Below are 15074 nucleotides of genomic sequence, written 5' to 3' on the forward strand. Positions count from 1 at the left end.
ATTTTTTCATGCCATTTATTTATTGCCCATCCCTAATCACCCTCAAACTGAGTGGCTTGCTGGGGCTTTTCAGAGGCCATTTAAGAGTCAACCACATTGCTGTGGATCTGGAGTCACATGTAGGCCAGACCAGGTAAGGACGGCAGATTTCCTTCCTTAAAAAAGACATTAGTGAGCTAGATGTTTTTTTTCAATGATGGTTGTCATGGTCACCATTACGGAGATCAGTTTTATATTCCAGTTTTTTATTAATTGAATTTAAATTCCATTAGCTGCTTTTATGCACTTTATAGTCAGTCTAGAAACAGTTCAGTGAAAATTGCGGGCACGAACATACAAATCAGTGCCGCCACTGTGGTTATCGGCATGATGGCCTTTCTCTTATAGTCCAAAGATGTGCAGGTTAGGTGGATTGGCTATACTAAATTGCCCCTAGGTGTGGTTACGGGAATAGGGCGGGAAATTGGACCTAGGTAGGATGCTCTTTCAGAGGGTCGGTGCAGACGCGACGGGCCAAATGGCCTCCTTCTGCACTTTAGGGATTCTATGAATGAATCCCAACAAACTTAAGTTCCTTCGGCAGGGGACGGGTCAGAATCTAGAGGCCCAGACTAACATAGGTTCGAATCCTGTCACAGCAGCTGGGGAAATTTTAATTCAATTAATAAATAAATCCGGAATAAAATGCTGGGTATAATGATATGCCATAGCATACAAGGCTATGGACCAAGTGCTGGAAAATGCAATTATAATAGATAGGTGTCTGATGGCCAGCACAGACATGATGGGCGAAGGACCTTTTGTTGTGTGCTGTAAAAGCCCATGACTCTAGATTAATTAGTTTCATAATCCAGATCTTTAAAAAAATCATCTTCTTCACTGATGTCCTGAAATGGAAATCTGCTCTCCTTACCCCAGCCTGGCCTGCATGAGATTCGAGACCTACAGCAATGTGGTTGATTCTTATCTGCTCTCTGAAACAGACCAGAAAGCCACTCTGTTTGGGTGGCTCACCACCACCTGTTCAGGGGCAATTAGGGTTGGGCAATTAGATGCTGGCCTCGCCAGCAGTGCTCACATCCCAAGGAGGAAAGAAAGTTGAAAATCTGCCAGATACAGGTTTCACTGAACCATTTTTCATGCCAGCAGCAGGCGTAGTAGAATGTGCAAAGTATCACCTCCCTGACCCATGCCTTACAGGAAGTCCCATCCTGACAAACAAATTGTTTCCCTAGACACAGCACGGCCAATAAACCGGTGACCAAAACTTAATGAAAAACGGCAGGCAGAGCTCTAGTAAAGAAGTTAAAGAATTTAGATTATATTTTCTCCATTATAAGCCTCGAATGACACACAAATGGCTCACTACCTCACAGCAAGCTCCGAAGGTTTCCCACCCCAGGACCATGTTCAGATTGTATTGGTTTTATTTGCTACTGAAGGGTATTATGTGATATGGGGCTCTAGGTTCACGGTATCAGGATTGGGCATTGCCAGCTGATAAGGAATACTATAGCTTCTTTACATTTCATACATGAATTTGAGGCATTTTTGCATTGAAACCACTAGGATTCTTCGTTTTATAAAGAGACCAATTTTCTTGAAGTGTACCTCAATGCATTAGACTTGAGATCAAATAGTTAGAGCAAAAAGGAGGGAATCCACATCTCATTAACTTGAACAAAGGCTGCTGACAATGTTCAAGAGGAAGGAGGCCGAATAGCTGGTAGCAACACTAAGAGATCATACCCGTGTAGTGAAGCAAGAGATGGTGATCAACGTGACCCGATTCCGACAGCTGGCCCACACCGTGTCATCCACCGCCAGGAGAGATCGGATTGCAGCTGACCCAACTTTTACTGATCGGGGTGTATCCCAGTCCCACTTGCCCTCTGGAAAAATTAAGGGCAAGAAAAATGTTGGAAGAATCTGAGCAAAACGAGATTCACTGGACACAGTCAAGCTCGGACATCATTAGGTATCACTTCGCAAATAAAAAGAAAAAAAAAAGTGTTCCAAAAAGTGAAAACTGGTTTGAAAATGTAAGCACCATTGTCATCGCAGGCAACCAGAGTGACCACTCCTCTTCCAATACAGTCCCTGATAAGACGCGCGGCAATGGGGCTGTATTTACCTTTGCTCCAGAGTAATGTTCCACGTCAGGCTAGCAGAGACTCTGGGAGTGATCTGACGGCCATGCGGCGCCTGAAAAGCGTGGCCAATAAAAGGCGGGAGGCTTCGCTCCTGAGATCTACCCGGCTCACCAACACCTCGCGAGATCTAATGCGATCTCGCGAGACGTTGCGATCTAAATCCCGCCCATTGTGGGCAAGATCACCTTTTAGCAAATCTGCATATTAGAGTGAGACAGATAGCCTATTATTCAGTTTCCCAAGGCGTTGGGATCTACCCCTTCTCCTGGGAGATATCGGGTGAGTACCGTTCAGTACTAGTCTCCACAAGCAGGGAGCAGACAAAATGGCAATCGTGGGGGTCCTCCCCGCAAGTGCATGCCCTTTGGACAGAGTAGTACCCTGGTACTACTGGTGCCACCCAGGCACTGCCAGCCTTGCACCCTGGCAGTGCCACCTGGGTGCCAGCCTGGCACTGCCATAGTGCCCTGGTGGCTCTGCTTGCTGGCAGGGGCACTGCCAGGGTGCCAAGCTGGCATGGTGCGCTGGCATTCGGGCCGGGGTGTCCTGCGCGGGTGGTTCCAGGGATCCTCCCAAGTGCACTGGGGCTTTACATCGGGGGCCTCAGAGATTGGGGCTCCATTTAAAAATGGTACCCCCATCTCTCGCTAGACTGAGGAGTTCTGGCGAGCAAACCTCCTCGGTGTAGAAAACGGGGCTATGCGCGACCTCAGCCACTCATTCCGTGAGGCCCCTTAACTAACACGAGTGCCGTTTTATAGCCATGTGGTTCTCGGCATTGCGAGCGCTGGGAAACACGCGGTTAAACACGCTCGCTATGGACATTTTTCCCATTTAGTTGATTCGTGCCCTCTGTTTATTCTTATTGAGGCCTCAACTTCTAGCTAACGAGCAAGTATTTAAAAAATAAACCAGAAAGCTGAAGAGGCAGATATCTGATCTTGGTCGCATGGTTGGGACTTCAGACAGCCCCAAATGACGAGGGAGACGGGATTGAAAGCCTACAGTACGGTCCCTGTGTGGGTTGCGGAACCTGGTTCAATGATATCTGGCACCATCCCAATAAAATACTCCACCAAATTGCACCAGCAACCAGGAGAAAGCTGGTGTCATATTTCACAGCAGGAGGTCAGGCAGAGGTAGGAAAACCATTCTCTTACCATTTGTCCTGGTGTATATTGCGACGGTCCCATCCTGCAGGCCAGCAAACAAGACATTCAGCAGATACTTGAGGCACACGACAGGCACCTCTCCGGGGCTTTTAAATATAAACAAACACTGGGTTGCCATGTCAACACTCGCATATCCCATCACACTGAAATGAAAGAAAGAGGAGTTGATTGGGTTTAGCTTGTGGTTAACTCAAAATTAGACAAAGCAGTCATTTTTTTCCCTTGCCCCAGATCCTGGAACAGTTGATAATCTTCCCCCTCCTTCCGTCACACTGAGACATTTAAACATGATAGCTTCTCTGCTGACTCAGCACCAAAATGGATAACAACACGGGATTCACCGACAGAGAGTTCTGTGGATAGTGGCAAGGGTCAAGGCTGCTCAAGCACCCATTGATACGAATGAATAAAGGTTTATAGTGAAAGGTCAAAACATAAAAACAGGACAATGAGAGACAAGTAATAAATAATGACCATCCACCATTTAGATAGCGCAGAAGGCAACTGCTGCCTATGGAGGTGTATTCCAGTAAAGTAGTCATGCCTTCACAAGAGCAACTGCTGCCCCGACTGGTAAAAGAGATTCTACGAGTTGATAGGAGGTATGCGGAGTCTCCAGAAGCAGGGCTTCTAAGGGAACGCCGGAGGCTACAGGCGGAATTTGGTTTGTTAATCACGGGGAGGGCAGTGGAACAGCTCAGAAAGGCGAAGGGGGCGATTTACGAGCATGGGGAGAAGGCCAGCAGGATGCTTGCACAGCAGCTCAGAAAGAGGGAGGCAGCTAGAGAAATAGGGAAAGTTATTGACGGGGATGGGAACTTAGTTGGGGACTCGGCAGGGGTGAGCAAGGCCTTTCAGGACTTTTATAGCAGGTTGTATAGGTCGGAAACCCCTTCGGGACCGGAGGAGATGAGGCACTTCTTGGAGCAGCTGATTTTCCGGAAGGTGGATGGGGGGGGGCTGGTAAAAGGGCTGGGTGCCCCAATCGGGCTGGAGGAGATAGTGGAGGGTCTAAAGGCCATGCAGCCGGGCAAGGCCCCAGGACCAGACGGGTACCCAGCCGAGTTCTATAAAATGTTCTCTGGAATATTGGGGCCGGTGCTGATGAAGGTCTTTAACGAGGCCACGGAAAGGGGAGCTCTGCCCCAGACGAAGTCACAGGCCATGATCTTGCTCATCCTGAAACGGGACAAGGACCCGGAGCTATGTGGGTCTTAAAGGCCGATTTCTTTGTTGAACATAGATACCAAACTTCTGGCCAAAATGTTGTCCTCCAGGATTGAGGACTGTGTACCGGACGTTATAGTGGAGGATCAGACGGGGTTCGTTAAAGGTCGGCAGCTGGGGGCCAATGTAAGGCGGCTGTTAAACGTGATCATGATGCCCCCGGAAGGTTGAGGTAGTGGTCGCGATGAATGCGGAGAAAGCCTTTGACCGGGTTGAGTGGGATTATTTAAAGGAGGTGCTGGAGCGGTTCGGTTTTGGGAGGGGCTTTATTGACTGGGTTAGGTTGCTGTACCGGGCTCCGGTTGTAAGTGTATGGACAAACAGGACGACTTCGGATTATTTCAGACTGCACCGGGGGACGAGACACTGCTGTTTGCGCTGGCAATAGAGCTGCTGGCAATTGCTCGGAGGGCCTCAAGGGGCTCTTCCGGGGGATGGGGGGTGAGCGGAGCACAGGGTCCCACTGTATGCGGATGACCTACTGTTGTATGTCTCAGACCCAATGGAGGGGATGGAAGAAATTATGGGAATTCGGCCGGTTTTCGGGGTATAAGCTCAATATGGGGAAGAGCGAGGCGTTTGTGGTCCAGGCGAGGGGTCAGGAGAGGCGACTGGGGGAACTGACATTCAGAGTGGTAGGGGACAGTTTCAGGTACCTGGGTATCCAAGTGGGAGGGATTGGGACAGGCTACATAAACTGAACTTGGCCTGGCTGGTGGAGCAGATGAAGGAGGATTTCCGGAGATGGGATGCGCTCCCGTGTCTCTGGCGGGCAGAGTTCAATCGGTAAAAATAACGGTCCTCCCGAGATTCCTATTCGTTTTCCAATGCCTCCCCATTTTCAGCCCGCGGTCCTTTTTTAAGCGGATCAATAAAATTATTGTGGGCTTTGTGTGGGGGGGGGGGCAAGTCCCCGCGTGTGAAGAGGGCAATGCTCGAGCGGAGTCGGGGGGATGGTGGGCTGGCGCTGCCGAATGTCCGCAATTATTACTGGGCGGCTACCATAGCCATGGTGAGGAGGTGGCTGGTGGGGGGTGAGCCGGCGTGGGTGCGCATGGAGGCGACTTCTTGGAAGGACACAAGTCTGGGGGCACTGGTAACAGCGCCTCTGCCGTTCCCGCTGGCGCAATACTCCACCAGTCCAGTGGTGGTGGCGACCCAGAGAGTCTGGGGGCAGTGGAGGAGACATGTGGGAGCAGAGGGGTCGTCGGTGTGGTCCCCAATCTGCGATAATCACCGGTTCGCCCCGGGGAGGATGGACGGGGGGTTCCGAATTTGGCGGAGAGCGGGGATTGAGAGGATGGGGGACTTGTTCGTAGATGGAAGTTTCCCCGAGTAGGAGGGCGCTGGAGGAGAAGTTTGCATTGGCGGGGGGAAATGAATTTCGATATCTGCAGGTGCTGGAATTCCTGTGGAGGCAGGTACCAACCTTCCCACTCCTCCCGCTGAGGGGGATTCAGGATAGGGTGGTCTCTAGAGGATGGATAGGAGAGGGAAGCGTCTCGGACATATATAAAGAGCTTATGGGTTTGGAGGAGACGCAGACCGAGGAGCTGAAGCAAAAGTGGGAGGAGGAGCTGGGGGGGGAGAGATAGGGCCTTTGGGCGGGAGCGTTGGGCAGGGTCAACGTGACCGCAACATGTGCCAGGCTCAGCCTGATCCAATTTAAGGTCGTTCACCGGGCTCACACGACAGTGGCACGGATGAGCAGATTCTTTGGGGTGGAAGACAGGTGTGCGAAGTGTGCGGGGGGCACCAGCGAACCATGGCCACATGTTCTGGGCATGTCCAAAACGGAGGGAATTTTGGCAGGGGTTTGCCGACGCCATGTCCAAGGTATTACATACGAGGGGTGGCAATGAGTCCAGAGGTGGCGATTTTCAGGGTGTCGCAGGATTCGGGAATCCAGGAGGAGAAAGAGGCAGATGTTCTGGCCTTTGTTTCCCTGGTAACCTGGAGGCGGATATTACTAGAATGGAAGGACTCGAAGCCCCTGAAATCGGAGACCTGGCTATCGGACATGGCTGGCTTGCTCTGCCTGGAGAAAATTAAGTTTGCCATGAGAGGGTCTCTGTTAGGGTTCGCCCGGAGGTGGCAACCATTCGTCGACTTCTTCGCAGAGAATTAATCGTCAGCAGAAGGTGGGGGGGTTAAGCTAATGTAGTTTTGGGGGATAAGTAATGATGGGACCTGCGGGAGAGGGAGGCGGTATTTGCACTATGTTAATATTTTCCTTGTTATGTACATTGTTGATTTTGTTGCTGTTACAATGCCAAACAAATACCTCAATAAAATGTTTATTAAATAAAAGGGCAACTGCTGACTGTGGGAGTGTATTCCAATAAAGTAGTCATGCCTTCACAAGAGCAACTGCTGCCTATGGAAGTGTATTCCAATAAAGTAGTCATGCCTTCACAAGAGCCATATAGCGAGGAAGGAAGGAAAAACTTTCAACCAATAATTTAAAAAAAAAACATATTTGCTACATGCTCTGACAGATCCAATTAAACCCTGAATTTTTCTTTACTTCTTTCACGGCAGGACACGCGTTATAGATTAATGCACGTCCTTCATTTATAAAGGACTGTTTGACAGATGACTATATTCTCAGTAAATAACATTAAGATGTACATTTCTTGTTTGCAGTCCCCATTGACAAAAACACCAGACTAAGAAGTCGAAATGTCCGTTTTGCCGATGAATTAGCTTCCAATGAAGCATGTCCACATCCAGTAGCTACTGTGCACTTGGATCTAATTACCACTTCAGAAGTTGACATTAAAATATACATACCTGCTCCATCACACACACAAGCAGGAATGACTGCAACCCCGAAATAAACAGCAATGGGAGTAGATTGGACGCAAAAATTGGGTACCAAGAAACAAGATATGCATGTGCATAAATGTGTGCACCAAAAAGGCTAGGTCAGGGGATAGAATATACCAGGGGCCCAAACACACCCTGCAAAGAAGGAATGCCAGACAATAGCAAGGAACAGAAACTCTAAATTTCTTTTAAATGTATTCTTTCCCAGGACGTGGGCTTCTCTGACTAGGCCAGCATTTGTTGCCCATCTGAGAGTGCCCTCGAGAAGGTGGTGGTGAGCCGCCTTCTTGAACCGCTGTAGGTGCATCCACTGTGCTGTTAGGGAGGGGATGTGAGCAATCTGAAGTTGAAAAACAAAAAGCAGAACAATTTGAGGTAATGAACATTTTTTTTGGTTTAAACTTGGTCAGTGAAATGCTCCACTTTCGTTCCAGCCTCCTCTGCGATTTCAGCAATTTATTTTTCTTTTTGACTGCCGCATCTTCACATCTGGCTCGTCAAGCCTGTGCGAGCTCAGATATGTGCCCATTCTCTTTTGAAAGGCACGATTGAACCTACATCCACTGCACCTCATTGCATTTGTACTCCTTTTGCCACTAACCCCAGATGCTGTCCATCCCCATCAACAGCATAGAGAAAGACTTGCATTTATACAGCATCTTTCACAACCACCTGACATTTCAAAGCACATTGCAGCCAATTAAGTTTTTGAAATGTCGTCACTGTTGTAATTGTGGGAAATGCAGCAGCCAATTTGCACACAGCAACCGCCCATGGGTAACAACGTGATAATGACCAGAAAATCTGTCTTTGTGGTGTTGACTGAAGGAATAAGAATTGGCCTCTGCTCTTCTACAAAATTGTGCCATGGAATTTTAAAAAAAAAAATTTTTTAATCCACCCAAGTTAGCCAGATGGGACATTGGTTTAATATCAGTGGTTCCAGTTTTGCATATTCAAGTGAGCAGTTAATGTCACTTGAATATACGCCTACGTCGGATCTTGAGTGTCTGGGATGTAACAGCCTTGGATACCCCGAGCGGGCGCCATTCAGCACTAGTTTCTACAAAACATTGACCATGCGTACCAGCACTTGGAGGGATCTCCCAAGCGATCAGGGGCCCTGGGTGGTCAAGTGTGGGCAGGGTGGCACCCTGGCACCTCTATGTCACCTGGGCACCTGTCAGGAGGTACTGCCAAGATGCCATTCTGGCAGTGCCCAGGTGGCATCTCACCCCTACTGGGGTTTGGGCCTGGCAGTGCCCTGCCCTTGAGTTGGGAAGTGCAGTGGCTCAATGACCCCCTTACTGGTGAGTTGGGATGTTGGAGGGTCCGGAGGTTGTGGTGAAGGGTCTCGAGATCGGGGTGCACAATCTCTTCCTGTAATGGTGAGGGGAGCTTGTTAGTGTAGAGAATGGGACTAAGTGCACCCTCGACGGGGAGTTTAACGCGAGGCCCATAAATGTAGCAGAGTCCCGTTTAATAGCGGAGTGGTTCTCTGCGCTGCCAACACTGGGAAACATCCAGCTAAACAAATCTGACACGGGACTCGATTTCCGTTAAATTGCGCCCATGTTTTTAACCCATGGGCGTTAACTTTGCTGGTTTTGGGTCTCTTTTTGCAAATGAATTTTGAAAGTCCATGTACACCATAATAATGTTAAATATTATTGAAGAGAAATACTTTCTTTGTTAAAGCTTTGTCCTGCACTCATCAGGACATTCACAAGAATTCAATGCAAGAGAAATCAACAAATTTTTACTGTGCGAGAAGATTGCTGATTGGTAGAAGTGTTGCTGTGGAGAATGCACCAGCTAATGGTGACCGACAGTTAACTACCAAGCATTGTTGAAATTTAAACCAGGCAGCGTGACTCTGATTGGCCAAGACATTGCCCTAAGGAATAACCAACGAATGGCCATCACTTATTTTGTTCAATGAAACAGGCACAATATGTGTACACGTTTGTAAAGAACAGAGCCCTGTGTATTAATAAATGCAGCTTCCAGTACCCAAAGCACCACACTGCGAGCTCAATTGAATTTAAATTGGTTGTCAGTGTAATTCTGAAGCACTTTACTGTGTTATCCGATTGCAGAATCACATTCGAATTTTGGACACTCGAGTTTTGCAAGCATGGGCTGTTTGCGTACAGCCTGTATCTTGCCCGTTGCAAACAGAAGTGGCATGCTGTTTGATATGATCTGGCAGTCATTGGCATGTTCCACACACTGAAATCAGTGTACCACGTTACTCATTTGTGAGATAGATAGAATGTCTTTTTGGCTCGGCAGTAGTATCGACTTCGTGGCAAATTCCACTTTGTTGTTACTGCATAGTACCAGCTAGCTTCACCTGTTGCTGAGATTTTTGAGATACCTTCCAGGGTAATCAGAGGTGGACCTGGCACTTTTCAGCGCCGGCGCCTCAAGTGAGCCACAGGAGAAAGTTACATTTCTGCACTTCATTTTAGATTTCCAATTTGCAATTTTCCCTGTACTGCGCATATAGAAAACATCTGGGAAGTTGAGTGCTAATAAATATACTGTACAAGTGTCGTAGGAAGATCAACTCAGGTACGTACTTTCCACATTTTCACATCCTCCCTTCAGAAAGCTCAAGGGTCTTGCTGCTATACAGCTCGATAAGAGTGCCATTACCTCTGGTACTTCATTGTATTTTCTCACCCACGTGTCAGTTTTCAGGAGGAGCAATGAGAGCCTGGTTGTTTTCGTTCTTCCCCACTGCTAATCCGGGGACACACTACCCTCGTATCAAAACTATTGCCCTGGCTGATGTCACTAACTCAGCACACAAATTTAGGAATCAAATCGAAGACCTTCCAACAGGTTTCTGTATCTCAGTACCAGTACAACAAAATGCCAACAGGGAACTTCTAAACTGTTGCCGAGGTTAAATCCACAGTGTCTTGTGGAAAGGGTGAAGCACGGTCGGATGCTTTACAAGGGAGACAGTTCAGCTTACGCCCCTCGCTATCTAGGGTTGACCTTTGTTGGAAGATTTGAAGGGTTTTTTTGTAAAGAAAATTGTTTTGAGTCTCCTTGGTCTGGAAATGTTCCGCACCAGATATCATCACCGTTCAAGATGACAGGGGAGCCAATTAACTTCTCAAACCCCAGTAAACATGTTGGTTTGGGATGGGCCAGGAGGAGGGTTGACCAGAAAGGCCACCGTTTCCTCGGCTCATGAGACTAGCATCTTTTAAAAAAAATGTATTTATTCATTCGTGGGATGTGGGTGTCATTGGCTAGTCCAGCATTTATTGCCCATCCCTAATTGCCCTCGAGGAGGTGGTGGTGAGCTGCCTTCTTGAACCGCTGCAGTCCATGTGGTGTAAGTACACCCACAGTGCTGTTAGAGAGGGAGTTCCAGGATTTTGACCCTACGACAGTGAAGGAACGGCGATATACTCCCAAGTCAGGATGTTGAGTGAATTGGGAGGGAACGTGCAGGTGGTGGCGTCCCCATGTGTCTGTTGCCCTTGTCCTTCCAGGTGGTAGAGGTCACGGGTTTGGAAGGTGCTGTCTGAGGCGCCTATGGCGAGGCCCTGCAGTGCAGTTGGCACACGTGGCTGTCACGGATCATTGGTGGTTGCTGGAGCCACTCTGCTACTGAAATTACACAAACATTTCACCTTCCCTTTCCATGAATTCGGTGTTGATCATGTTAGCTGGTAACTGAAACTCTTGCCCATCACCAGCATTAAATAGTCCCAGTTGATTGACAAGTGATGATAAAGCTACTTCCCAACTCGTCTAACAATTTTGTTCAACCTTGTACAAAAGATTTCCATGTAGCAACAAGGTGATGGCGTCCCTCATTTCCCACATCGATCGCTGTAGCCTCAGCAAGATTGTCAATCTATTGTTTACATTTTGTTTCTTCTGTATAAACGCTTAAACAGAAACGGTATTCAAAAAGTGGAAGCGGAATTATCAAGAAAGAAACCCAAACAGAAATAATAGGATTAGATAACAGCGAGTGTATTTAACATGGGTAAAGCAGAGGCCGGATAAACTAAGCAGATCAGGGAAGTCCCAAAAGCAGCAGCTTTAAAATTGTGTCATGCAAGCTTAATAACAAGTCTCTGATGAAATTCTTCTGCTTGCTTTTTCAAAAGACTGGGATCAAACTGTTCAAAACGCTGTCAAAAGCAAAATATTGTACGGATGCTGGAAATCCAAATTAAAACTGGGAAGTGCTCGAAATAGTCAGCGGGTCTGACAGCATCTTCTGAAGAGGGGTCATATTGCACTCGAGATATTAACTCGGTTTTGCTGTCTACAAACGTTGCCAGACCTGCCGAGTGCCTCCAGCACTATTTTTGAGCCGTTCAAAAGAAACATTTGGTTAATATATCAGAGACATTTCTCATTATCATGAATATTGCAGAGTAGAATCTCAAGGCAAGACCATGACATTTGACAGCTTTTGCCCCCGCTCCCCCGGGATCTGTGACCTCAAATTTTATATATCAATTAACCCTTATAGAACCACAAGCTCCCAGTGTTATGAAATGCACCTAATTTAGATTGCGGGGTGGGTTGCGTTAAACATCAGCAACACTGAAGAATCAATCAAATACTTGTGCCTTTATTTGTCCACACACTTAAGTCGATTGTCGCAAAGATTTTCCTCAAGCGACTTCCGGTTGCGGCGATGTGGAGCTAAGCCGCGCTTTTCGGCAGCTCCCGCGAAAACGGACTTTCGAGCTCTCCAGAAGAGCCCCAACTGAACTTTTTTTGGATTGATCCAGTGTGGGAAGGAGCAGTGAGGTCCCCCCCCACAATATTTGGCAGGGAGCAGTGGTGGAGCAACGAGGAAAGAGGCCATGGAGCAGAGAACAAAACGAGGAGAAGGCAAGATGGTGGAGGGCGGAGTGCAAGCAGCGTGGGGGCCAGACCAGCAGGAGTTCTTCATGAGATGTGTGGAGGTGCTGAAAAAGGAGGTGCTGGCGCTGATGCTGTTGGCGATCGAGGGGCTGAAGGAGACCCAAACGACCCAGGCGGTGGAGCTTCGTGAGGTGAACGATAAGGTGAACACCAACGAGGACGATAGCCAGGGCCTGGCGGTAAAAATGGAGGCGCACGAGGCGGTGCACAGGAGGTGGGCCGAGAGAATTGAGGTCCTGGAGAACAGGTCGAGGAGGAAGAACCTCCGGATTCTGGGTCTTCCTCAAGGAGTGGAGGGAGCTGATGCTGGGGCGTACGTGAGCACGATGCTCCATTCGCTGATGGGTGCTCTCTGACCCCCCTGGAGCTGGAAGGGGCTCACCGGGTCCTGGCGAGGAGACCCAAGGCAGATGAGCCGCCAAGGGAGATAGTGGCAAGGTTCCATCGCTTCGTGCATAAAGAAAGTGTGCTGAGATGGGCCATGAAGGTGCGGAGCAGCAGATGGGAGAACGCGGTGATCCGAATATACCAGGATTGGAGCGCGGAGGTGGCAAAGAGGAGAGCTGGCTTCAGCCGGGCCAAGGCTGTGCTGCATAGAAAAAGAGTCAGGTTCGGCATGCTGCAGCCTGCGCGACTGTGGGTCACTTATCAGGACACCATTATTTTGAAACGCCAGAAGAGGCTTGGACCTTTATACAGACGGAAAAACTGGACTCGAACTGAGGGGATGGGGTTGTAAATATGGGTAAAGAATATTTTGTGGGTGGGATGATGGATGGGGATGTGGGTAGAGTTCTGGTTAAAATTCCTAAAATTTCCTTTTTTTCCTTTCTGTAGACAAAATGATGATGGGGAATGTGGGTGTCGGTCCTGGAGGGAGGTGAGACTCGGGGAGGAGGGAACTGGGATGATGACTGCAACAGGAGCTGCGCCACAGGGGGCGGGGCTGGTTCAGGAAAGCGCGGGCTCTTTTCCCGCGCCAAAAAGGGGGGTGGGGGATGGAGGAAGGTAAGGAGGAGAGACTCCCACACGGGGAGATCAACGGGAAGGCGGGGGAAGCCGGGGTCAGCAGAGGTCAGCTGACTCACGGAAGTTATATGGGGGGAGCAAAAGTGCTAGATGTGGATCTAGCGGGGGGGAGGGGGGGGGTTCCAGGGTTGCTGCTGCACTGTCCGAGGGGGAACTGAAAATGGAAGAGGTGGTCGGGGCGGGGGTTCCCCACCTGGGTGACTGGAGGGTGTGGGAGGCGCGAGCATGGGACTGGCCTTAGATAAGAGATAGCTAGTCGGCAGGGGGGGGGGGGGTAATCTGGCTGATCACGTGGAATGTGAGGCGCCTAAATGGGCCGGTTAAGAGGGCCCGAGTGTTCGCGCACCTAAAGGGACTGAAGGCAGACGTGGCCATGCTTCAGGAGACACTTCTGAAGGTGGCAGGTCAGGTCAGGTGAAGGAAGGGATGGGTGGGACAGGTGTTTCATTCAGGGCTGGATGCGAAGAATAGAGGGGTGGCAATACTGGTGGGAAAGCGGGTGTCGTTTGAGCCCAAGAACATGGTAGCGGACAAGGGAGGCCGATACATGATGGTGAGTGGTAGGTTGCAGGGGACGGAGGTGGTACTGGTGAATGTATATGCCCCAAACTGGGACGATGCTGGATTCATGAAACGGATGTTGGGGCGTATTCCAGACCTGGAGGTAGGGAGTTTGATAATGGGTGGGGATTTTAACATTGTGCTGGACCCAGCATTAGATCGTTCCAGATCTAGGAGGAGGTCGGCTGCGGCCAAGGTGCTGAGGGGGTTTATGGATCAGATGGGGGGAGTAGATCCGTGGAGATTTGCCAGTCCTTTGGCCAGAGAATTTTCTTTTTTCTCCCACGTGCATAAGGCCTAATCCCGGATAGATGTGTGTGTTTTGGGCAGGGCACTGATCCGGAAAGTGGAGGGAACGGAGTATTCGGCCATAGCCATTTCAGACCATGCCACGCACTGGGGGGAGCTGGAGCTGGGGGAGGAGAGGGACCAACGCCCGTTGTGGAGGTTGGATGTGGGACTGCTGGCAGACGAGAAAGTGTGCGGGAGGGTGCATTGAAAGATATCTGGAGGCTAATGACAACGGGGAGGTGCAGGTGGGAGTAGTATGGGAGGCGCTGAAGGCGGTGGTCAGGGGAGAGTTAATCTCCATCAGGGCTCACAGAGTGAAGAGCGAGGGCAAGGAAAGGGAGAGGTTAGTGGGGGAGATTTTAAGGGTGGACAGGAGCTATGCAGAGGCTCCGGATGAGGGACTACTCAGGAAGAGATGAAGTCTCCAGACGGAGTTCGACCGGTTGACCAGAGGGAAGGCAGAGGCACAGTGGAGGAAGTCACAGGGGGCGATATATGAATATGGGGAGAAGGCGAGCCGGATGCTGGCACACCAGCTCCGTTAGAGATGGCAGCGAGGGAAATAGGTGGAGTCAAAGATGGCAGGGGAACTACGGTGCGGAGTGCTGGGAAAGTGAAGGAGGCTTTTAAGGCCTTTTACGAGGAACTGTATAGGTCCCAGCCCCTAGGGGGAAAGGAGGGGATGCGGCGATTCTTGGATCAGTTGAGGTTCCCAAGGGTGGAGGAGCAGGAGGTGGCTGGTCTGGGGGCGCCAATTGGGGTGGAGGAGCTGGTTAAAGGGTTGGGGAGCATGGAGGCAGGGAAGGCCCCGGGGCCGGATGGGTTCCCGGTGGAGTTCTACAGGAAGTATGTAGACCTGTTAGCCCCATTGCTGGTAAGGACCTTCAATGAATCAAGG

The 15074-nt window shown here is 49.6% G+C and overlaps 1 protein-coding gene across 1 annotated transcript in view; it reads right to left on the minus strand.

Moving 5' to 3' along the window:
• The window catches only part of LOC140392781 (rho guanine nucleotide exchange factor 10-like protein), a 241350-nt gene that overhangs the window by 16286 nt on the left and 209990 nt on the right, over positions 1-15074 (minus strand). Inside the window, 2 exon segments of the mRNA XM_072478416.1 lie at positions 1750-1892; positions 3314-3468. Of these exon segments, the coding sequence (XP_072334517.1) occupies positions 1750-1892; positions 3314-3468 (298 nt within the window).

Source organism: Scyliorhinus torazame, chromosome 16 (genome assembly GCF_047496885.1).
Source record: "Scyliorhinus torazame isolate Kashiwa2021f chromosome 16, sScyTor2.1, whole genome shotgun sequence".
Lineage (NCBI taxonomy): Eukaryota > Metazoa > Chordata > Chondrichthyes > Carcharhiniformes > Scyliorhinidae > Scyliorhinus > Scyliorhinus torazame.